Below are 24,920 nucleotides of genomic sequence, written 5' to 3'. Positions count from 1 at the left end.
CTGTCCAATCTGAGTTTCGATCCCTTGAATTGATGCTTGTTGATTTTTGAGTGCTGTCTCGATATTCTGAAAACGAGTTTCTAACACTCAGATGAATTTTGTTAGCATCTCCTTAAGGTTCGGCTTTTTCTCTTATTGGTAGGGTGGTTGTTGGAAGCCCGGAGGATGTTGTGGCCTTTAATTTCTTTCACCGCCCCACGAGAAATTAGGATGATTCCTCCAACCTGCATTATAAGTGTTACTATATGGGTTATTTTGGGTCTAGAGTTATTGTTACACATAAATTGGACTTGTTCCTCCTCGATGCTAGGATTGAAGGGTTGATATTCTGTGAATGCTACTCCTCCATTCGAATCGCACCTCATCACTGGATGTACTTGGGCAGAACCATACAAACCGTCAATCTTTTTATTTAAGAGTTCTACTTGGTTAGATAGTATAGTAACCGTGTCGAGGTTGAAAACACCGGCTGCTTTCGTCGGCTTTGTTCTCATAACTTGCCATTGATAGTTATTCAGTGACATCTCCTCAATAAATTCGTAAGCCGCCTCAGGTGTATTATTATTGATAGTTCCTCCAGCAGCTGCATCAATCATCTGCCGAGTCGAAGGATTCAGGCCATTATGAAACGTTTGAACCTGTAGCCAAAGCGGTAACCCATGGTGAGGGCACCTTCTCAAAAGGTCCTTGTATCTCTCCCATGCGTCGTAGAGTGTTTCTAAATCCATCTGCACAAAAGTAGAGATATCATTACGTAATTTGGCTGTTTTAGCCGGCGAAAAATATTTTAATAAAAAATTTTCGGTCATTTGTTCCCAAGTAGTGATTGACTCTCGTGGTTAATGGCGTCATCAGAAGCGCCATTAATTTTAAAGGTATCGCAAAATTCTAGAAAATTTGCCAAGTGAGCGTTGGGATCCTCGTCCTGCAAACCATCAAACTGAACAAACTATTGTATCATTTGAATTGTGTTAGGTTTCAGTTCAAAATTATTTGCAGCAATAGCAGGTCTAACTATACTTGATTCAGTTCCTGTTAAATTAAGTTTAGCATAATCATACATAGATAGTGGAGCAGGATTCTAATTTACTGGATCAGCAGCAATTACAGGCGGTAGCAGATTTTCTTGGTTTTCAGTCATCTCCTCGGTTGTGGTTGAAGTATCGTCCTCTTGCTCGTCCTCTGTGTATCTTAAGCTTCACCATATTTCTCTCCGGTTTTTGCGAACTGTGCGGTCGATCTCACCGTAAAAAAGTAGTGGTTCTGACGGGTTTTTTCTGGTCATAAACTAGAAAAACCTGTTCGAAGACAATAAATGAAGAATTAGAAAATAAAAATTTAAATTGCAATAAAAGTAAAATGGCTAAAGTAATAAAAATCGAGTCTTCCTAATATCCTAGTTCCTCAGCAAAGGCGCCAAAAACTTGATGCGTGATATTCGTAACAGGTTCTGAAGATTTATAAATGAAACTTTCTTGAGACTAACTTATTATCACGATTAAGGCAAGTGTACCTATCGAACAATAGTATAGTTCAACAAGACTGGATTGTCGAACCCAAAGGAACTACGAGTACTAGTATTTACTTCCTTTTTATTATCTAGCCTAAAAATTAAGAGGTTTGGTTATCTAAACTAATTAGTAACTAAGAATGCACAGAAAGAGAATTCGGGAAAATACTTTTGGGAAAATTCGATTGATTGAGACAATACCTAAGGAAAAATCCACCTAAACTTCACTTGTTATTTGACTCTGAATCAGACGATTTATTCATTTGACTTGATCCGTAGAAATCCCTAAGTTATATTATTATCTCTCTCGAGACTAATAACGTCTAACCCTAGGTTGAATAATTGAAATCTCTTTCTAATTAACACCCTAGAATTGCATTAACTCGATCTATGGATTCCCTTATTAGGTTTCACCTAATCCGGAAAAATCTTGTCACCCTATCTCTAGGTGTGCAAGCAACTTCACTTAATTATGACAATTTTACTCTTAAACAGGGTCTATTCCTCCTCTGAATAAGAGCATTAACTTGAATCAATATCCTGGAATATTAAAACAAGAATTAAGAACATATAATCAAGAATAAGTCAAATATTGATCATACAATTTAGATAATAATAACAAGATCTGTCTTAGGTTTCATTCCCCTTAGGTATTTAGGGGGTTTAGTTCATATTTATGAAAGAAAACATCTCAAAAGCATAAAGATAACAAAACATAAGAAAACCCAAAACTCCCGAAGGAACTTGAAGGGAGATCTCCAGTCTTGATAATGAATCCAGCTCTTGAGATGGATCAATCGGCTTTCCTTGAGTAATTCCTTGCTTCCTACTCTGTGTCCCCCATCCTAAGTGCCTCCTCAAGGGTTTAAATAGGCTTTTGAATGCCTAAGAACCCTAAAAATTGGCCTTTTCCGAATAGGACTAAACTTGGGCTCGGTAGGAACACGCCCGTATGCGATTACTCCAGCCCGTGGTCGAGGCTGTTAAATAAGCACGAGCATGTGGTCTACCCGTGTAAGTCGTGCTTCGATCCTGCCAAATTGACACGGCCGTGTGACACGCCCGTGTGAGGAAGTCCAAGCTGTGTTGTTTTCCTATGTGGGTCTATTTTCTCTATTTTCGGCCCGTTTCTCGCTCTTTTTACTCTCCTATGCTCACCTAAGTATAAAACATGAAATTAAAGGATTAAGAGCATCGAATTCACCAAATCTAAGGAGAAATCATCCGTAAATGCGCTAAGCATGGGATAAAAATATGTATAAATTACGGTTTATCAGCATGTATAGGCTAGATGTGGTATTTTTGGTTGTGTTTATAGCCATAAGAGTTGGCTTGTAAATGATGTTAGTGTTAATGTGTGTTTGGCTAATAGAAATGGTTATTTTGACGTGTATGGTATGAACATGGTAAATTGAATTATGGAGTTTAAATGCTTGAGAAATTCTTTGATAAGGTATGATTTTAGAAGTTGAATTGATAAGTATTTAAGGCATTGAATTGAGTATTGGATTTGGTTGAAATGGATATTGTATGAATGGTACATTTGGTCGATGTTTAGGTGTGCATGAATAATGGTGGCAAATTAGCCTTGCAAATGGCCTATTTTTGTCCATACGGGCAGAGACACGAGCGTGTGTCTCAGCCGTGTGTGACATACGGTCATGTAACACGGTCATGTATCCCCTGGTGTTACTATTAAAATGAAGTCAGTATGCTCCACACAGTCTCACACGGGCGTGTGACTGATCGTATGGTACAAGTCAGTATACCCCCTAATTGGCACACGGCCTAGCACATGGGCGTGTAACTCAGCCGTGTTGCATAAGTCAGTATACCCCCTAATTTCGAAGGGCACACGGACGTGTGGTTGGTCGTGTGACCCAAGTCAATATGTATGCCCTGTTTTCACATGGTCTGAGACACAGGCGTGTCTAAAGCCGTGATGGGTACACGGCTCATTCACACGGGTGTGTGACCCCTGTATGGTTGAAATTTTACTAAGTTTTCAAAATTTTCGTATGATATCTATTTAGTCCCGAAACAATTTTAAAGCATGTTTAAGGCCTCATAGCCCTAATAAGGGACAATGTGATTGTGTTGAATGGTATTTGAATATGAATGCATAAATGTATGAGTTATATATATTATATGATGTATATTGATTGATAATGCCTCGTAATCCTATTCCAGCGACGGATACGGGTTAGGGGTGTTACAGAATCCTTAGTTAAATTATGACAATGGTTTATGCATATTTTTCTAAGTATAAGATTCGGTTGAACTTATATGAAATTCCCAGTTAATGAACGATCGAGTAGCCATGAAATATTTTTCGAACATTGTTAAACATGATGAAAATGAATTGAGTCAAGTGTTGTAATTATTCTAGCTTATTCATGTTATTGTTGTTGAACTTGTGAAATTGTTGCTAAACCATCACCCTGCATTTTATTTCATCTCATTTGCATTTAGGTTAATTTACATCTAGTTAATTAATTTAATTTTAACATCTATCACTTCAAAATTATTGTGTTTTCTTTACCAACTTGTAAATTCATAATTTTGAAATTATTTGATTAACAAATACAGTCCCCGTGAAGACGATAACTTTTTTACTTACTTATTACTTGATAACGACCGTGTACAATTGCACAAACCTATGCGTTACAGTTACCAGGAGCAAGGCTGACATATTTAAACTGAAGGCATACACTGTGATTACCACCATTAGCCCCATTGAACTCTCCAACATCCATAAAGCTATGAGTATTCCATACTTGTATAATGCAGTGTATGATGAATTGCATGTCTTGGCTCGCAATGGTACATGGGACTTAGTGTCTCCCCTTTCTAACATGTCACTTGTCAAGTTTAAATGGATTTTCAAGAACAAAAAGAATCTAGATCGTAATGTGGCTCGAAAAAAGGTATGCCTTGTAGCTTAAGCTTTCTCATAAGCTGTAGGTATAGACTATCATGAAACTTTTAGTCCAATGGTGAAAGCAAACACTGTTAGAACAATTCTATGTTTGGTTGTATCCAACAAATGGTGGCTCCAACAGGTGGATGTCAACAATGCCTTCTTGAATGGGGGTCTCACTGAAGAAATTTATATGAAACAGCCTCCGGGGTTCAAATTTATTGATGAAAAGGTAATTTATTGGCTTGCAAAATCAAGAAGGCACTCTACAGCCTTAAACAAACTCCTAGAGCTTGATATAGAAGCTCCATGACTTCTTAATTCAATAGTTACGTTTCCAGTCATTCGAAGCAAATTCATCTTTTTTTTTAAAAAAATACCCCTTCTAGTAACAATTTTTTTTTACTAATATATGTGGATGATATAATTCTCATAAGAGATTCCAACACAGACATTGAAGCAATCATTTAGTCTTTGCATAATCGGTTTTCACCAAAGAACCTGTGAGATCTTAGTTATTTTCTCGGTCTAAAAGTAACACAACACAGTGGTAATGTGCATATTTCTTAACACAAGTATGCACGAGGTCTATTAGACAAGGCAACAATGGGACAAGCAAAGCCAATGGCCACACCTATGGTTCACCCCTTGAAGATGGCATCCAATATCGACAAATAATTAGAGGGCTTCAATACCTATGTTTAACGAGACCAAACATTTTTTTGTTGTTAATAAGATGAGTCAATGCATGCACTTACCACATGATATGCACTAAATAGTAGTAAAATGAATTTTGAGGTATATAATAGGGACACTAGATCATGGATTGGTACTTCAACCTTCAATGGTAACTTTGACAGGGTTCTTTGACACTGATTGGGTGAGTTCTCTTGAAGATTAAAAGTCAACTTCTAGGTTCTATGTCTATCTTGGTAACAACTTGGTTGGCTAGTCATAAAAAAATAAGGGATTGTTTCTCGATCAATAACAGAAGCTGAGTATAGGAGTTTGGAAAATTACATTTCAATGGTTACATGGTTTCAATCTTACTAAATGAAATAGGAGTACCATTACAGTGTGTTCCAGTTATTTATGTGATAACTCGAGCACCATCTCACTAGTTGCAAATCCAGTAATACATGCCAGAGTCAAGCATGTGGAGCTTGATTTACATTTTGTTTGAGATAATGTATTAAGTGGGAAGCTTCAAGTAAATCATATACCTAGAAATGATCAGGTGGCTGATGTGCTGACAAAGCCACAACCATTGGTGCCTTTTCTTGATTTCACCACAGGCTGAATGTTGTTTCTTTTGAAATTTTTGAACAAGGAAACGTAGAGGGAATATCAATAGTAACTACTTAAATAGATTAACTACTTCCAATTAATTAGTTCATTCTTCTATTAGTTAGCTATTCCTTTGTTATTATAATCAATGTATAAAAACACACTCATTGTACCTCGAATGTCATGAATCAAAGATTATTCTTCTTTGTTTCTTGTTTCTATTTTTTGAGTACTCGACCCAATTAAGCAACGAACAAGTAAAAAATAGCAAAAAAAATTAAGAAATTGAACACACAAATTTAACGTGGAAAAATCCCTCAAAAAGGATAAAAACCATGGGTAAAGATATATTTACTATAATGGCACAAGAACGAAGAGTACAAAAGATGAGATAAAAACTAAACCCCAAAACCCAAAACAAAAAACCCTCAAAATGTAAACACAAAATTCTCCAAAAGTCTTATGAGTTCTAATCTTTAATGGGTGTATTTTCTAATGTTGTAAAAGAGCCTATTTGTAGGCTAAATTCATAGGTTAAATAATAGTAAAATAATCTAGACTAATTAGAGTTCGACTGAAACAAATAAATAGAGTTTAATTGGAGATTTTCTTTGAAATTTGATTGAAATGTGAGTCATAATCGACAAATCTCCACCTTGACTCATATTTCCACAACGCCATCTTTGTTAAAGCCCGTCACGAGTCTATCTTGAACTATGCAGAGAATTAATTGAGTCGAATTTGTGCTTAGAAGCTGGAAGACTTCTAGCTTTTGACTTGTGCACTACCAAATCAAAACTAACCCGGGTCTGATTTTCACGAACATAGTGCACTAACTTTTCAAAACATATATCCAAAAGAAAACATCTTTTCAAAGAAATGGGCATACTTTTTTCCCTTCTATAAACAAGTTGCCTCCGCTCTAAACGAGTTGACTTCGACTCCGTAACGGACGAGGGATGCCCGATTTCATCAGTCATTGTAGAACTTTCTAGAATATAAAGATTTTCAGTCCTTTTACCTTTTACCAAAAGAGAGCTCCACGAGACACCTTAATGCCACTCGACTTGATGTTGATTATGCATCCTTTCTAATCTAAAATACTTAAGAAGATGAGATTCTTTCGTAAAATCAGGTATATACCTGAAATCTGAGAGTGTCCTAATCGTCCCATCGTGCATCCTAATTTTAACAATACCAATACTGATTACCTTATTGGATGAATCATTTACCATGCGCACAATTCTATCTTCAACTGAACTGTATGTGGAGAACCATTCTCTGTTGGGCATGTGGAAAGAATATCCTAGACCTAATATCCACTTGGATGTAAGCTCGGAGCTATCACTCGTTGGCACTAACAAGAAATCATCACCATTTTCATCGGCCAAATTAGCACTAGCTATATCTTCCTCGTTACTCTTAGCAGCCATTTTATTTCGTAGTTTATAACAATCTGCTTTGACGTGATCTAACTTCTTACAATAGCAACACCTTTTGTCTCGCTTGTTTGATGCTACCAAAACAGAAGCTTGCCTATCTACCTTGCTATCTGAACCAAACTCATTATCGAGTTTGTCTTAACTCAACAAACGACCCTTCATATCCTCGAATGAGAGTTTGTCTTTGCCATAAACTAGGGTCTCCTTGAAAGACTTGTATAGAAAGGGTAAAGAGCACAATAATAGCATAACTTGATCTTTATCGTCAATCTTAACCTTAACATTATTTAAATCATTCCAAAGAGTGATAAATTGACTAATGTGATCTCTAATAAGCTCACTTTTGTTCATGCGAAACACAAATAAATGTTGTTTCAGCACTAAACGGTTAACTAGAGGCTTAGTCCCATAAAGAGTTTCTAACCTTTTTTATAAGGCAGATGAGGTTTTCTCCAATAATATCTCCTGCAATACCCTATTCACGAGGCACAATTAGATTGCAAATAGGGCATTTTCATCAAAATCTTCCCATTTTGTCTGATCTAGATTCTCAGGCTTTTGCTAGTAACGACCTTTTTCAAGTTGGTCTGAACTAGAATTGCCATCATCCAAACTTGCCACAGATTGAAATTTGTGACACAATTGAACTTCTCAATGTCACAAATTTAATGTAGAAAAACCCCTCCAAAGAGGATAAAAAATCATGGGTAAAGGTAATTTAACTATAAGATGGAGATAAAAACTAAACCCTGAAACCCGAAAACAAAGAACCCTCAAAACGTAAACACAAAATTCTCCAAAAGTGTTACGAGTTCTAATCTTTAATGGGTGTATTTTCTAATGTTGTAAAAGAGCCTATTTATAGGCTAAATTCGTAAGTCAAATAATAATAAAATAATGTAGACTAATCAGAGTTCGACTGAAACAAATAAATAGAGTTTAACTGGGAAATTATCTCTTAAATTTGACTGAAATATGAGTCATACTTAACACCTATTACTACCTATTCTTTTATGTTCTTAATTGATGAAATTCAATAGGAATACTCATAAAGATTTTCCAGTTTCTCATGCTAAAATGTTTTTAGTTTTTGATACTAGAAAAATCATAAGTTGTCGAAATTTTTTTAAATACTTTTTTATGTTAAAATAGTGGTTCTCCAGTACAAAATAAAACTCAAATATTTCTAGCATTAAATAAAAAAATACAAAAATAACTTTCTAACCCAAATACTAGTAAGAATTTTTAAGGCTAAATATATTGGTTTTTTACTAATTGAGACTAAATTGATAGGACGTATAAAATTTGAAGGGAAAAAAAAGTCACGTCAAACTTCCATTATCAAATTAATGACATGGTAACTAAAAAATCTAATTTCAAAAGCTTTAATGATTAAATAAAAAATTATAATTGTGTTATCAAAATAGAAACACTCTCATAGTTGAATGATTATTAATGTAGTTTATCCGAGAAATAAACGGTCATGTCAACTTAATGACATGGTGACTAAAAAAATGAATTCAAAAATTTTATTGATTAAATTGAAAATTTTTATAATTAGTTGACCAAAATAGAAACACCGTAAAAGTTTAGGGTGTGTTTAGTTTCAGAAAATATTTTCATTTATAATTTTTACTTCTATTTTTTGAAAATTGGAAAATATGTTTGATAAATGAAAATAGAAACTTGTTTTGGATAATAAAAATAGTGAAAACGATTTTGGTATGTATTTTTTTTTAAATAGAAATGAAAAAAAATTAAATTAAAATGAATTGCAATAAAAAAATAAAATGTAATCAAATAAACAAAATTTAAGATTATAAAAATAAAAATTATTACTAAAAAGATTCGAAAGCTTAAAACATCCATTGGTTTTAAAAAAAATCATTTTTCAAAAAATTTTTATTAAAAACAATGGAAGCATATTTTTTTTAATTCTCTAATTTAATGTTCATATAATTTGCAAGTTTTAGATTTTCACGAGTAAAATATTTATACTATATATAACTGACATTCATGTAATTAATTGAGTTGTATAAATTAATTCGATTTAAATTTGATTTGCAAAACTATTTAAAAATTAATTTTAATGAACTAATAAATATTAATTTAATATTTTTACTTTTGCTATTTTTATCTAAAACGTTTTACTAACGCAAAATATCTAAAGATTAAATTTGAGAATAATCATGGTTTATCACATTCGATTGTTGAATAATTGTTTTATAAACATGTTTCTAAATTAAAATTTTCTTTCACCCAATAATATGTAACAGAATTAGTCTTTTACTTTTTGTAAAATTTATACATTAATCATCTATAAATTTATACATTTTTATAAGATTTTTAAACAACTGACTTCTGGTGTTTTCAATTTCTTTTTTAGATTGAGAAGGAAAAAGATAAAAAAAAATTATAAATTACTATTAATTTTTTTATTACTCAAATATAAAAAATTATAAAATAATCAATAACTATCTCTTTTTTTTAACCAGCCAATAATCGCTAGATGGCTAATGGGAAGATCAGGTGACAACTTTTAAAATCAACATAATAATAAATTTAGCCCTCAATATTTACACATTTATTAATTTAATTTTAATTTTTAAAATTTTAACCCTAAATGATTATACATTTCCTAATTTTATCTTATTTTTAACACGGCAATATTACTCAATATATTGTGTAAATTAGAATTAAAAACAAATGTATATTCTTATAAATAAATGAATGAGTGGTGAAGCTTTTTGAGCTTGTCAAAGACGGTAATAAAGATGAAAATAACAAGAGCCAATTGAACTAATGTCAAACAATTCAAGTGTAAATCTTATAAACTCAGTAAAGAGTGAATTGACGAAGATTAAATCATCTCAACTGTTAATGTTTAATCCAACAGAGGAGAACTAAAATATTAAGAGAAAACAATGAAAAAAAGTGAAATTTATGATTTTGGATATTTTTATTTTTGGTATATTTTCAATCTAGCTGATAATTTTATTTTTTTTTAGTTTTTCAGCTGAAAGAGTTAAAAAAAGAAAAGAAAAGAAAAGAAAGAGAGAGAGAGAGTAAAACTATAAAAAGATCAAGTTACATAATGAGTAAAGGTTTGAGAGATTTTTTAGAATTAAGATTATAATGTATAAATTTTTAGGATTAAGAAAACTATGTTATGGTGTTATTTTTTGGTGAGCGATATAAAAGTTGGTAATTAAAAGAAATTGACTAATTAAATGATATTTTGTAATATTGATAACTAGAAAAAACATGCTCGGTGAGGGGCCGTCTAGTTTAACTTTGCTTTCCCGCCCAAAACAGGCAGTTAAGAAACCGTTTTTTGTTGTTCAATTCTCCACGATATGAAAGTCGGAACTTGATCAACCTGTCCCTCAAAATTCAAATATTTGTAGTTTCTCCAAAACCTCTCAATGCCTGCGACCTTTTTCCTTATCTTCTTCCTCTTCATGGTGGCTTCTCAGTCGACATGGTTCCCTAATTACCCACATTATCCACACTTGTTTTCCGCTCAAGAACGTTTCAGAAATCGCGGTGATAGGCTTTCCAAACCTTTAATCGGAGATAGTGGAAGAATTTATGCTTGTTCTGAGGATATGTTATTAGCATTTGAAAACAATGGCTCCATAGCTTGGTTTTTACCTTTGGGTTTCGAATGCAACGTGTCTAAAGCCCCAGTTCATGGTGGCAGAGGAAAGGTAATAATTGAGCAAAAATCTTCACTAATTTAAAACGGTTCTTTTAATTTTCTTTTGCTGGAATGCAGTGATTGTTTATGTCGTCAAATATTGGCAGATATATTTGATTGCAGAAAACAGGGTACTCCGGATCAATATAATGAAAATTGGAACTTCAGAACCTGCGGTTCAAGTTCTGTTTGATCCTGGACCAGGTCAACGAGGAGATGAAATTGTTGGGATTGCAGTAAGTACGTTGTGTTCATCTGTGATCATCAATGTCAAAAATCGGGGTTTGTTTGCCTATTTGATGCGAGGACAACTACTTTGGAGTGTTGGACCAGTGATAGATCAGTATGGTTACAGGCAAGGTTGCTGGAAAAATGTTTCGGATTGTTATTTTGCTTCAGCCCCCGTGATTGATCAATGCGAAGCTAGTGTTTATGTAAGGTCTGCTCACCTATAATCTACAAACAATAATCTCATCTTTTGATGGTAATTTCTTCTAAGCTAAAATGGTTTGAACATGCAGTACGACGTAAAAATGCATAAGCATTTTAAGACTACCAACTCTTTGATGAAATTCCGGATCTCCTAATATAAGACTGTAGTTTGCCTCCTAGGATGATGTTTTCATGTTTTGGCATATGCAGATCTCAAATACTGAAGGGGAACTTTATTCTCTGTCGATTCGAAGTCCACAGTTTAAATGGATTCAGGACTTAAGTTCATTTGATAAGCTTTACACTATTACACCAGGAAATAATGGCATCTTATATGTTACTGTACCGGTTAAGTCTCTTATTTTGGCACTAGACGTTTCTTCAGGGAATGTTCTTTGGCAGACCAGTATCGGACAACTGAGTTCTGCAGAATCTTCACCCGTGGTTGATTCTTATGGTCAAGTTTTACTTCTTTCCCTACTAATTTATGTTATCATAGTTCCTTTTGTTGCTTCTAACTTCATAATTGAAAACAACAGGTTGGGTGACAATTGGTTCATTGGATGGATTTTTATACTCATTTTCTCCTACTGGCACTCTCAAGAAATTTCCTAAAGCAGCTGTATTAGATTCTGTGATCCAATTTAGCATTTTCCTCGACTGCTCTGGATATGCAGTATATTTCTGTCAGACAGAAATGGAGGAAAAGGTTATCCATATAAACGACCAATTCTCTCATGTCTCTGCAATGAAACCGAAAAGCTCAATCTTTACGTTGATTGTTCCATCTACTGGCAAAATCTACTGGTCTGAAAGCAATCATGGTGATTTATATCTTTCTTTTAATCATCATTATTTCAATTGTTTAGTGGATTTACATTCTTAGTGTCTTTTTATGGTTGATTTTATCAGGCCCTTTTTTATCTTCATTGTCTCAGAGTGATCTGCAGAACTTTGTAGTAGATGAGGGTATGCTTCTGGCTTTTGTCACTGCTTCGAGTAAGATTCTTCGACTTGCTCTTGTAACCTGCTTCTTTCAGTTCATACATATCTTACTTCCATGGCTTTTAAAACCAATATTTTCATGTGAACATCATCTTTGTTACTGAGATGCGAGTGCCCATATAAGTATATAAGATATTGTTAACTTTTTCTAGTTTTTTTTTTATGTGTTGGAGTATATCCCATACCTATGTTTAGAACTCCATGTATGTGTTGGATGCATTATGCATTAGACATTGAGTATTTTAACAAAAATAAGAGCAGTAGGATAGATAACTATTACCATTCATTTTAATATAAGAAAAACTTCATTTTTCTAGTTTTTCCATAAATTTAAAATATCTTATACTTCTGTCTGGATATGCACCAAGACACAAAATTAATTCATTTAATCAAAACCATTACCATGGCTCTAAATGTTTAGTGCTCTCATAGATGGAACTTAATCATTCAAAAAAGTGTGATGTAATGCTTATTTAACTATATAAACACATACCTAGGATTTTATGAACTGAATAGCTTAAATTGTTTAGAAATTTAATAAAGCGATGGTGTCATTAAACTTAGTATTTTGGATTTTTCAGAGATTGGCAACCAGCTATCTTGTCGCAGCAAGGGTAATTCTTCGTATTGAACACCTTGTCATGTTTTCTGTTTCTTTAATTAGTGATTTGACACAGATCTCTGACCCTGTCATCAGCTCTGAAGCTTGCATCCAGCTGCTCCCAAGGAACACGCAAGCGCCAAAGTGTCTACACCGGTAATTATCGGCAATTTCTGACCCAATATGAAAAATACATGTATCAAAATTTATATAATAAAAACATGAATATATTATATGTTAAACTTGATTATGATATGATATGTAATTTAAATACGATATCAATTTTAACTAATAAAAACATGAATATATTTTATATTAAACTTGATTATGATATAGAGATATGATATAAATACAATATCAATTTTAACTCTAGAATCTAAAAAGAGCTAAATTGGCGCTTCACTTCCAGGTAATAGAAGTTCCATATTTCTCTTCTTGTTATTGGAGTCCATAATCCTGGTAGTTTTAGCTGTAGTCGTGCGGTTCTGTTGTGTCTTCTGGAGGAAGAAGAAGCTTCAAGATCAAGACCTTGGACGCTTTCTAGAAAAACGGGTAAGTTTTAATCTTAGTTCGTCTCAAACTTGTTTCTTATCTATGTTATTTGGATTCGGGTTGAGTGTCATCAAGTTTTATTTTCAAGTTTTTCATGTTTGTGGAAAATTCTCAATGCCCATATCTGAAAGTGGACCGTAGGAAACATGATAGATGATTGCCAAATATTATAGATCAATATGTTACTGAGATAGAGCAGAAAGATGGTAGAGAAGGCAAAGATACACAGGTTGATAAGAGTACTTATCGACTGCGCCAAAAATAACCATCCTAAACAGAAACTCAGTTATGAACCTGGATTTTAACTCAGTAGTCGGTCGGTTTTTGCTATTATAACATTCAATAAATCCGCAGTTTGAATTTGAACATCAACATTCCATAAATCTGGAGTGTGCATTTGAACATCTACAATCATATCCATCTTTTAATTGATAAAATAAGAAGTTAACAGTATATAAACTAAATGCTTTTCTGTTTGGTCCTTTCAGAGATCTCTTCAACTTAAGAAGAAAGCATTTGATAGAACAATTACAGAGCTTGAGCATAAGGCTACTGAGGAAGCAGTAGCCACTGAAGAAACAAAGGAAGAACTTGGCAAACTGGTTCGAGAAAGGCAAGGCATCGAGAGAAAGCTCTCCACAACCTACAGTTTAGGCAGAGATGAAAGAGTTTCAAATCCAAAGTCTGTTCTTCCATTATATACAGGAAGACCGAGCTATTCTTTCCAAAGGGCAAAGAAAGGAAGTGTGACTATTTTCTACACATTAAGCAATACATCTTCTGAAGGAAGCAGCGGTGAGAGAGAATATGTTTCAGATTCCGAAGTAGAAGAGGAGCATGTTGTCAAGGGAAAGGGAAAGGCTGCCATTGAAGATGAAAGTTCAAGTAATGATGAACAGCTTGGGAGAAAATATCAAAGAAGCCCATTAAAACCAGCTTCAAGCTCTAAAGGGTATACGGAATCTTTGTTTGTTGAGCAAGAATCTGGGGAAGAAAATTTTCAAGATGAGGGAAAGGGGGTGAAAACCGTGCCAAGTAGTAGCAGAAGCATTTGGTTAAAGAGGAGGACCTTTTCTTCATTAAACTGAAAACTAGAGTGTAATTAATGTTAATGACACAGCAGAGCCTTGAACAAAATTTCTATAAATTCAGACAAGTCCAACTTTATGAGTCTCTTTTTTAGGTTAAAACTTGCAAGTTACGCTAAGAAAATATTACTGAAAAAAAAAAACCATAGATTTACAAGCCAGGAACACGACCTGCATTTGCTTATGATATAATAAAAACAGGACGCAAAATGTTGGTCAAATATTTTATTACCAAAAAGCAAAAAAGTAGAGATTTGATTAACAGATTTAATTTTCAAAAAACTTAGAAAAATTAAGGGGAAAAAATGAAGCATATGGACATGGAAGTGGTAAACATTGGTGCTGTTTGATCATTTCAGAAATGGAAGAGCAACCATGACTTCAGCTATACACAAACAGGAATGAAGTATCATATCTGTATCTATGTATGTAAGTAATCCTAGAAATTATCCTTTGCTCTGCGTATGATACCCAAGGCTTCTGCCTCATTTGCTGTCACCGGAATTTTTAATGCTTTCCGGATTTCTGCACTTGATGTCCGGAGGAATGGATTGCATTCCTTCTCCATCTTTAATGTACTAGGAACCTGAAACACCACGTTAATGGTCAACTTATCCTTGAATATTTCAGTTCAAGATACACCCATCTCAAACACTAAACCCTTAATCAGATCACACACAAGCATCAGACATGGATGCTTTAAGGGAAATGAAGAGTCTGGATAACATAACTGACCAGCGTGGTTTTACATTCAAACTTTGAAAGATTCTATAAATCAATAACAAAAGAAGCAAATTTCAGAAATTACCGTGGGCAATCCCTTGTTGCGAAGGTGAGCTACATGGGTTGCATAAGCCTGAAGTGCATCATTCTTGAGATCTATAGACAAAGCAAATTTCGAATTACTCTGCCAAAATGGGTACATATAATGTTAGAGCACATCAAATTCAAAGACTAGGAAAGTTAAGTGATTAGGGTAAAAAAAATAGACTAACCAAAGTATATTCATGACCACAGTAGATATTTGTATCATCAGGTAGTGACATGATCCGCTGAAGGGAAGAAAGCATCTGCTGGATAGAAGTTCGGTTGTTATGATAGTATCAAAAACAACGAAGGTTTGCCAGATTATAAAAGGATCATGATATATGCTCCCAGAAATCTACATTTGTTTGGTTTTAATTTAACTCCATGAACCTTCAGTTAGTATAAAATGAAACTAATGTCCCAAATCGTACAATGACCCGTGCAAGTGTAGAAGTAACAAAAAAGAAGACCCCACAATGTTAAACGACAATTTCAGTTGACATGTTCACATGCACCCCATTTCCGGTGGAAATTATAAGGAAAAACTGTGCATAGAGATGATTGAACTACCACTGCACTGAACAATTAATCTACCATTAGTACTTCAACTTTTTCTGTGAAAAAGATGAGTAAGAAAGTCGAAGCAAAACTAATAAGAACAAATGACAGGCAATTTTTTAAAAGTTTTTTAACTTCTAAACCTCAAAAATTCATTTCACTAGTAAATAACATGAGACGGTTTGAACTTTGTATCCTATTTTCCCTAGCAATAAATTTGCATCACTTTGATAGCTGAATCCCATTTTCTCCACAAAGTAACTTATTTACCATATGTTTGCATTTAAAACTTGCAATATACCGTTCTGGGGTGTCCACTGTCAGGCTGTCAGCTACGATATGGTAAAATATAGATGTTAAAATTACCTGCTCCGGAGTGCCTTCTAAAAGCTTGCCACATGATAAGCTGAACAAAGTGTCTCCAGTAAAAATTGCTCGAGAACCAGGAAAATAGAAGCTAATATGGCCTGCATACAACAAATTAAATTTAAAAATAAATAATAATAATAATAATGGGAAATGAAAAGATACAACCTATCACAATCAGGAAGCTTCTATATTCCCAGTATTCTTTCCTTGAAGTTTGAAATAATAAAAGTATCTGATTAATGCAATTTCCGAGAGAATTGGCTAATGAATCTAACCTCGGGTATAACCAGGGGTCTCCATGACATGCACTTGATGACCTGCAAACATCCACTTTTCCCCATCATTTAGAACAATGTCAATTCCAGGAATCCTATCCTTGTCTATTCCAGAACCAATCACCTACATGAAAAAAGAACGATGACTATTATTATTAATATTATTATCATTATTATTGTTATTATTATTATTATTACTCCATATGTGAGCTGATAAGTTGAGAGGGAATTAACTTTCTGATACAGGCTGAAAGGTGACAGAAAATTTAGCAGGAGATAAAGTTGTCCATACCTTTGCACCATACCTTGCTTTTAACTCTGCGTTCCCACCAGTGTGGTCGTGATGGTGGTGGGTATTCAATATATAAGTCAAGTTCCAGTTTCTTCGACTCAAAGCATCAATAATTGGCACAGCTTCTGAAGGATCAACAACTCCAACTGTGCCTGTGTCCACATCATGTAAAAGATATGCATAGTTGTCTCCAAGACATGACACCTGAAAAAAAAATGGTTAGTGAAAGCTTCATATCTAACGTACATGAAAACCAGTTATTATAACCTTCAACCACAAGTCAAAGGACTCTTTTTCATGTCAAAAGAAAAGGGCCAATAAACGGTCCATCAAAAGAAAATGCAATTAGAGATATAGAGGTTTGCTCACCAATTCAATTTGTAATGAGGAAGACATATTGGAAACACTGCAAAACTCTGCAACCCTAAGAGATCGACTCGCTCCACGCAAGGTTTTGAAGGGAATTGATAGTAAGTGCATAAAGCCATACACAAGACCCTTTCTAATGCAAAGTTGCCTATTACCTGGCCAGACACAAAGCCCACTCCTCACCTAAAACATTGGAAAGCAGGCTTTCAAACTTAAATACCATAAACCAAAATATACTCAAGAAAAAAGTTCCTGCAGTAACAATCAACAGATTTCAGAGAACCCATGCGGAAAATAATAATGAAAGTTCATATTAAAGGATTTGTATTTACAGTCGAGATCCTAAACCGCCAATATATTTTTTAAGGGAAACATCAATACACACAAGGAAGTGACTTCACAGCGTGGATATCGACATACGATATAAACAAAATATAAAAACTCAAATTCAGATTGAAGTCAAGGCTTTCTTTTAAAGACTTGCAGTCTAAGTTAGTCCCTCTTCATCTTTTTTCTCCTTAACTAGCTATGTCCGCCATATATTTGAATATGAATATGAAGGTAAAATCATTCAAAATATATGAAAAGAAAACTGAAACTACCGAATCCCAGTAACAATAGCTTGTAGCAAATGATTCATATCATGCAATTCAGAAATAAAAAAATTGTTTAACTTTTGATTGTTCTTATAAAGGTAAAACTATAGAAAAACACATCACTGAATTTCGGAAGATAGAACTAAAAGTAAGAAAAAATCAGTAAAAATGGCACATAAATCAAATCAAGCATCACAAATAGCAAAACTCAAACTAACCATTAAGCAAAAATAGGCTAACAAAAACACCCATTTACTCAATTAGCCACAACAAGGGGAAAAAACAGATCTTTACCATCATATTTTCATTTCTCTTCATAAAAAGAGTTAGAAATTCAACAGAAGAAAAAACAAACATGCAAAATAAAAAGAGAACGAAAAGAAAACCATAAAAGAAATGAGAAAGAAGCAAACCCTGGAACAAGGAAAGGAGGCCATATCAGGTGAGGTTTTAGAGAGCATTCAATTAACACTTCCTCTCTCTAAAATGGGTTTACTTTTTTTTTTTTTTTGAGTTTTTTTAGAGAGAGGAAGTGTCTGTATTTGTGGGTTGGCAGTCAATAATGCGTGTTTTCCTTTTTGTGCTTATGTGGGGGAGGGAGAGAGGAAGGGAAAAAAAAAGAACCTTTGATTTTTTAGGTAATAATAATTAATTAATTAATTAATTAAAACATTGATGAGTTAATATAGAAAAAAATGAGCAGTTAATTGTAAAATAAAGATATTTTTGGCCGGCACTTCTACCTAGAAATATTTTAAAACAAAAAATATTTTTTTTAATATAAAAAATCAAGTAACTTTTGAAAGGAAGGACTTTTGCTTGATAAAAAAACTGAAAAAAATAATGTTTATTTTGTAAAGGGAAAAATTATATTTTTCGTTTTAAATAAAACAAAAGCTTTTTAAGTAAAAAGAAAAAAGATGAAGAAGATTAAAACAAATATTTTCCATCTTGTTTTCTGTGAAATTCATCATTAATTAGTTTTAAATTATTTATAAAATATATTAATAAAAATTATAAACAAGGAGAACTTTAAATTTTAAATATATATAATAATAATAAAAGGTTGCATCTGTAATCCGAGTCGACCCGGTCATATACTTAGGGGAGGCGGATATTAATTTCAATTAAAATTTGACAATTTAGCTTTGACGATAAGGTTACCGTGGGTGAGAATTTAAAGGTAGAAAAGCCATTGGTGGAGTCACACGTGGAAGTGAGGTTGGGCCATATTGGCGTATGATTCCGGTTACCTTTTGTGGGACATTGTTAGCTTCACCCACCAATTTGAAATGCTCTCCCCATCTTTATTAACACTTTTTTTTATTACTAATCTCATCATTTAATATATCAACATTAACTTAATCTATAAATTCACTTGAAATCTTTATAAAATTTTAAGTTGACGCTTATATATCTTATTAGTTTTTTTTTAATTTCAGGAACTCTTTAATTGATATTTTTTTTAAAAATAATAATAATCTTTTAATCGAAAGTTAAAAACCTTCATTATCTGTCTAATAATATATATATATATAACAACTAGTATAATTAAATCTCTATCTCACTTGGAAGAATGAAGATGAATGAATTGATGGGGTTTTTGTAGATCTAATAAGCACTTTCTAAAGTGGTTTTAGTCATTTGCCAATGGAACAGAGTTTTTTAGATTCTAACCTTTTCTGTCGAAAGATAGATATATTCAAGTTGGACAAACTGTTTCATTTTGTATAATTTAAGCCAACAAATACAACTGTAAGAAAAACTTGCACTTTGCAGTGCATTCATACCCAAAACCCATGTTGGATTTATATACATATATGATAAGCTCCTCCGATGTTTTGCCATGATGTCACTTTTTCGATTTTGTTTCAGCTGCTCGAATAGGTGGTAACGGTTGTGATCCGCCACCACCTAGAGCAGCAGCAGCAGATTCGACATGTGTAAGAAGATATTCGTATATTTTCTTCCTTAGCCGATCAATTGTCTCTGATGAAACATGGGGTGTCATCTCTTCTCCTTCTCCTTCGTCTTTGTTTGAACTGATTTCGTCTAACCAGTCATTCACACTCTTAAGCTGTGTCAACATCCCAGCTATTTGATCATTGTCTGATAAAGCAGATGTATCGACATCGACATCCAAGAATTTCTCGACAAATCCTAAGAACCAATCCTGGGACTCCATTCGCAGCATTTCAGCCAAGTCAACAGCCTCATCAAGGCCATTTCCCCTTGTCCATTCTGGTGGTGGCCGGACCGGTACCTTTGGTCCGAGGCCCGAAACATCCCCTGCTTTTCGAAGAACACCCTGTGCTACAAGCTTAGAAACAATTACCGGACGAGTTTTCCCTTGGGCTTTTGCAGAAGCATTCTTAGCAGAATTTTCTAGAATTAAAATGTTTTGATTGCCAGGGATAGCCTTCTGGCTTTGCACAGATGCTGATGCATGACTCGGTATTGAATTATGTTCTTTGGTAAAAACCGAGAAGGACGATAGATTGGTAGCCAATGCGGCTTGCACCCATGAAGCTGCATATTTCCGCCTATCCAATGCAACCTTCACTGCCTCTTCTGATGGATTTCCTTCAGACTCTGGAGATGAACTGACTGGAATAGTTTTCAATAAAGAATCAGCAATCATCCGAACATTATTCAACCTCGCATGCAGAGTTAAGAACTGATCCACTGCAGGCTGAGGATTATCTTCCTTGGCAGAAGTAGTAAGATCAGAATATAAGCTGCAACACAAAAATAGTATACCAAATATATAAGAAATCAAAGAACAATCAGCTATAGATCATCCATAAAAGATTACAAAACATAATTACAATAATCTCCAGAATCTGTCAACCCTTTGTTACATAACCAATATCCATATATGAATCACTTCAATACGGCGAGTTTGTTATGGGTGTCTCAACATGCACCAACCTACATAGCTTTCTCCAGGTCCAACCACTTAGTCTCCATTAATACCCACTACTACAAAGAACATTGTATTTATGGAACAGAAAACTGATCATGACATTACCGAAGAACCTATATAACCTTTATATAGTTCCCTCTCTCCAGCTTTGTCCTCAAGGCCATAGCTGCGGCCAACTTGTGGTCATTTTTGCTTACGGAATTTAACAACACCAATGTATAAAGATAAGATATATTCCTATTATGTACTTTAAGGTCCATGGAAAAGCTAAAAGTTTCATTTTTCTTCCCTCTCAGAAAAGCAAGAAATTTTGCGGCTACAACTGTGGAAGACCCTTGATTCTAAATGGCTTCCAATCCCAATCAAACCAAGGTTTAAGCTGTGCTAATGTATGGTTGCTAAACAATCAGCCTAGTTTTGAAATTAACAAGTCTTAGCTTTTACTGCCAATTTATATAATTTGATTTGCTAAAATTTCTTTTATTGTTAAGTAGCCCATACCTTAAACATCGAAGTAAGCTCTCTGAAGCAGCAGCCTCTTGTAAAGCTTCTATTGCTGCCGTTTGTGCTGCATCTCTATGTTTCATGACCTCCTGTAACAACAAAAATAAATCCGACATGAGAATCACAAAAGGAACTATGTATTTCGGAATGCCAGAAGGTAATTTATATAAAAGTTAGTTTTAGTTAAATCTGGACTTGGTACTTTTCTTCAAAAGGAATTTGCTAACAGCAGATACATCCTTTTTACGACAAGATAACCCTTAAAAGAGACTTTGTATAAAAACTATGAAGGTTATCAAGAGTAAAGAGTCATAGGTTCATACCTTTCCGAGCTTTGAAAGAGAAGAGGGGAGTGAACCCCATGAAACACTTCCATCAGTCAATCTTTTACTATTTATTGGAACCTTAACCAAGTTCCCCAAGCCACCATTACTACTTAGATCTCCAGATTTCTTCCCAATGTAAGTTCTCGGTTTATTTGGTTTCTCTTGCTCATCCAACATTCCATTTGGCATGACTTTCTTAGTTGAAACCAGAGATTTACTCTCCTTTTTTAGTGACCTGGTCGATGTTTGTAGTTTATTCTCCTCTTTGGGCAGCAACTTTTCGCTTGATGTGCTCTTTCTAGGAACCTGGCATCCGGATTTTAGTTATTACGGAGGGGCAACAAGTTGAAGACAACCATGTCATACATGTATGCCATATCCTAAACTTAAATCAGAGTCCAAGCATCATCTTAGGTTATATCCTTAAGGAAAAATCAATTCAAAAATTGAACAACTCAAAACAGTAAAAATGGATTTAAGAGAAAGGAACCAATTACATTCTATAATCTCATATTTTAAACTTACCAAGGCATTACTCAGTTAAAACTAACAGATCAGACAAATTAAAAGACAAGAACAAGAAAACTTACAGAAGTGCTCCGAGATTCTTGCTTGATATCATGCTTGCTAGCCCTCGGTTTAGAATGGTCCCTACCCTTCACTTCCAGATTCCCTTCCCAGCTCTTTCTCAAAGCCTTTGCTCCTAATTCAATCCCCTGAACCAAAGTTTTGATAACCGGTACCTTTTTCCCAGTCGGACTCGTCCCATGTAAAGAACTCGGCTTCTCCATGGATCCCACCTTGGGACTTCCCTTTCTCAGAGCCTTTATTTCCGCCTGCTGCTTAATCCCAGAGGCAAACTTCTCAAAAGATGTTGGCAATGAATAACAACTAGTGGGGGAAGACGGAATCGACCGTGAGCTTAGAACCTTCAATTTCCCCAAAGGTTCCTTCTTCGTATCTGAAGTCAATGCCGGTTTAGTCGATTGAGACTTTGATCTAGTCAAAGAAGCCATTTTCTTATCCAACTGATCCTCTCTTGCACCACCATTTGATCTACTCCCAACATATTTATCTTTCTCTCCACTGACTTGTTTTGATGGTGACTTAACTTTCTCTCCAGGTTTTGAAATACCAGAGCCATTTTTACTACCATTATTAAGGAATCCAAGAGAATGAGTTGCAACAATATCCTCGGGGCTCCCAACACAAGGGTGTCGCCCAGGGACCGGCCTAACCCCATGAAGAATGGGAACTGGTGAAGCTGATTCTAAGCGATCAACATGAATAAACTGACCTAATTGGATCTTATCACTAAGAATCAGATCATCATGTTCATCAGGCAATGATACATATGTAGCATGACATGAATCTGAAACCTTAAGGTAAAAGCCTTGGTTAGGGAAGAGCTCACCCCCTGCTAGTGCAGGAACTATACTCACTACTTGCAATAGAGATGACCTGTGCTCACCAGCAACCTTCACATCCGTGTTCATATGCTGTAAAAGCTTCAGAAGAACCCCTGGAACAAGATTTGCCATTTTGGGTGCCTCCAAATTGCATTACTCTTTACAAAAAAAAAAACCTCACACAAATAAACTCAAACAGGTTGTGTGAGAGAACAACTGAGACCTTGAGTCAAACAAACTGAAAATAAAACTTTGGGGTCAATACCCGGATTAAGAAAAACAAACCCAATCAAGGATCAAAGCTTAACATTTCACAACAAATATATATATGGAAGATGATATTTGCAACAAATTGTACTAGATTCAGACTAATGGGATTGCTTTACTGCAACTTTTTTGGGCTCTTTAATATTAGTTTAACAAATAAAGAAAGGGAAAACAACAGGTTAGACAACCACCCAGAAGAGATCTATTAACAAAAAAAACACATTAATCATAGACCCCCCTAAACAAAGAAAATTTTAATGGAATGAGATGTATTCAATAATTAGAAGTAACAACAACAATAATGGTGGTACAACTTGTAAAAATCCACCAAACCCAGATAAGAAAATAGACAAATTAATAAATCATAATGGACTTTGGCTGTTTGTATAGAACCCCCCCCCCCCAATTTCTTCAAATATCAACCATTTGCTGACCAAAACCCAAAATGGAAATGTAAAAAGAAGAGCAAAAAAAAATGAAAAAACTTTGGGTTGATTTTAACTTTAAAAAAGGTGACTTTTCAAGGACGATAAAAGATTTTAAAAAAAAAAGAACAGAGCTTGAGAAAGGGTTGCTGAAAATTTGCAGGAAACAGGAAAAAAGGTAGAAAAAAAAAGAGAATAATGGATTGGTTAGTTTAATGCATGATTGGCATAACACAAGAAAGATAGAGAAAAAGGGAGAAGATGTGTGTCAGAATCTGACACATTTACATATATATATATACACATGCACAAACATATAATGAATACAAAACTTGGAAACTGACCCACTTTGGCTTCTATTTGAGTTTCCAGTACTTTGGTAAACAAAAGAACTGCTCAATGCTGGAAAAATTGAAAATGAGTTTTCATGAATTCTTACAAGAACTGAGTAGGAATCTTGGTAGAGAGTAAGTTATTTCTAAATTCAGATTTCAGTTTTTCATTAAGGACAACTTTTTTAATTGCTAAACAAAACACTTGTTGCTTTCACTTTTTTCCATAAAATATATTTTCTAACACACATTCAATGAATATATTTTATTTCTTTGAAAAGAAATACTTTTTCAGATTATAAAAATTAATCAATGAATTCTTTTCCCAGATGAAAAAGTTAATTTTTAAGTTTTAAACAGGGTTTAGTATTTTAATTGAAGAATAATGGAAACTTGGAAAATGTTATTTTATTTTGTTATGCAAATGGTGCATGTGCAGAGTAATGGGGGGTGTAAGAAACAAGGCAATGGCTTGTCGGTTACCTGAATAAAGGTTGTCACATCATCGAGATAATTGCTTTTTTTAATATTTTTTTATTTTTTACATAATAATTTATTCATCTTTTCAATTTTAAAAAAATTATTTAATTTTTTTTGTCCATTTTACCCAAAAGTTCGTTTTTAAACCTTGATAACAGAATTAGGCCATTTATTGGATTATTTATCGGATTAAGTGTTTTGCTAGTGTAACGGTCAAAAATTTGACCATTGACTTCTAACGATCCAAAAAAATTTATAAAAAGGCCCCCAAATAATTTTTCACACAAATCTCTCACAATTTCTATAATTCTCTCAAAATTCATTTTTCTTCATTTATTTTTCACACAATTCTCTGATAATTCTCAACATTCTTTCAATATTCCCTTCAAAAATCTATCAAATTTCATTGAAATTTTCTCAAAATCTATCAAATTTCTTTGTTTAAAAT

General features: G+C 34.0%; 3 protein-coding genes and 1 non-coding gene across 9 annotated transcripts; 2 read left to right on the top strand and 2 right to left on the bottom strand.

Annotated features, from left to right (window-relative positions):
- The first annotated feature begins 654 nt into the window (after positions 1–654).
- On the top strand, positions 655–761 carry LOC121209090 (small nucleolar RNA R71). Its single transcript, XR_005904207.1, has one exon. It is a non-coding gene; the product is annotated as a small nucleolar RNA R71 (small nucleolar RNA).
- A 9,813-nt stretch (positions 762–10,574) lies between these two features.
- LOC107895592 (protein GAMETE EXPRESSED 3) lies at positions 10,575–14,622 on the top strand. Its single transcript, XM_041078863.1, has 9 exons — positions 10,575–10,869; positions 10,967–11,293; positions 11,502–11,748; positions 11,831–12,115; positions 12,204–12,290; positions 12,878–12,910; positions 12,994–13,053; positions 13,307–13,449; positions 13,938–14,622. Exons 1-9 carry the CDS (start codon positions 10,585–10,587, stop codon positions 14,535–14,537), a joined length of 2,067 nt encoding a protein of 688 aa, XP_040934797.1. The 5' UTR covers positions 10,575–10,584; the 3' UTR covers positions 14,538–14,622.
- Positions 14,623–14,864: 242 nt separating this feature from the next.
- On the bottom strand, positions 14,865–18,388 carry LOC107896918 (probable hydroxyacylglutathione hydrolase 2, chloroplastic). Of its 6 annotated transcripts, none has more exons than XM_016822228.2 (8): positions 18,217–18,388; positions 17,208–17,390; positions 16,839–17,042; positions 16,547–16,670; positions 16,269–16,369; positions 15,533–15,607; positions 15,346–15,444; positions 14,865–15,123 (listed from the first exon to the last, which is right to left on the bottom strand). In XM_016822228.2, exons 1-8 carry the CDS (start codon positions 18,262–18,264, stop codon positions 14,977–14,979), a joined length of 981 nt encoding a protein of 326 aa, XP_016677717.1. In that variant the 5' UTR covers positions 18,265–18,388; the 3' UTR covers positions 14,865–14,976. The 6 variants fall into 6 exon arrangements, with proteins under 6 accessions (XP_016677717.1, XP_040934794.1, XP_016677715.1 ...); XM_041078860.1 differs by having other exon boundaries at positions 15,533–15,610; positions 18,098–18,384; XM_016822226.2 differs by having other exon boundaries at positions 18,098–18,384.
- Positions 18,389–19,510: 1,122 nt separating this feature from the next.
- On the bottom strand, positions 19,511–24,314 carry LOC107896919 (uncharacterized). Its single transcript, XM_016822229.2, has 4 exons — positions 22,150–24,314; positions 21,557–21,865; positions 21,231–21,322; positions 19,511–20,541 (listed from the first exon to the last, which is right to left on the bottom strand). Exons 1-4 carry the CDS (start codon positions 23,098–23,100, stop codon positions 19,656–19,658), a joined length of 2,238 nt encoding a protein of 745 aa, XP_016677718.1. The 5' UTR covers positions 23,101–24,314; the 3' UTR covers positions 19,511–19,655.
- Between the last annotated feature and the right edge of the window lie 606 nt (positions 24,315–24,920).

Source organism: Gossypium hirsutum, chromosome A10 (genome assembly GCF_007990345.1).
Source record: "Gossypium hirsutum isolate 1008001.06 chromosome A10, Gossypium_hirsutum_v2.1, whole genome shotgun sequence".
NCBI classification, from domain to species: domain Eukaryota; kingdom Viridiplantae; phylum Streptophyta; class Magnoliopsida; order Malvales; family Malvaceae; genus Gossypium; species Gossypium hirsutum.
Note: the sequence above shows the minus strand (reverse complement) of the source record. Positions and strands in the feature narration are given on the sequence as shown.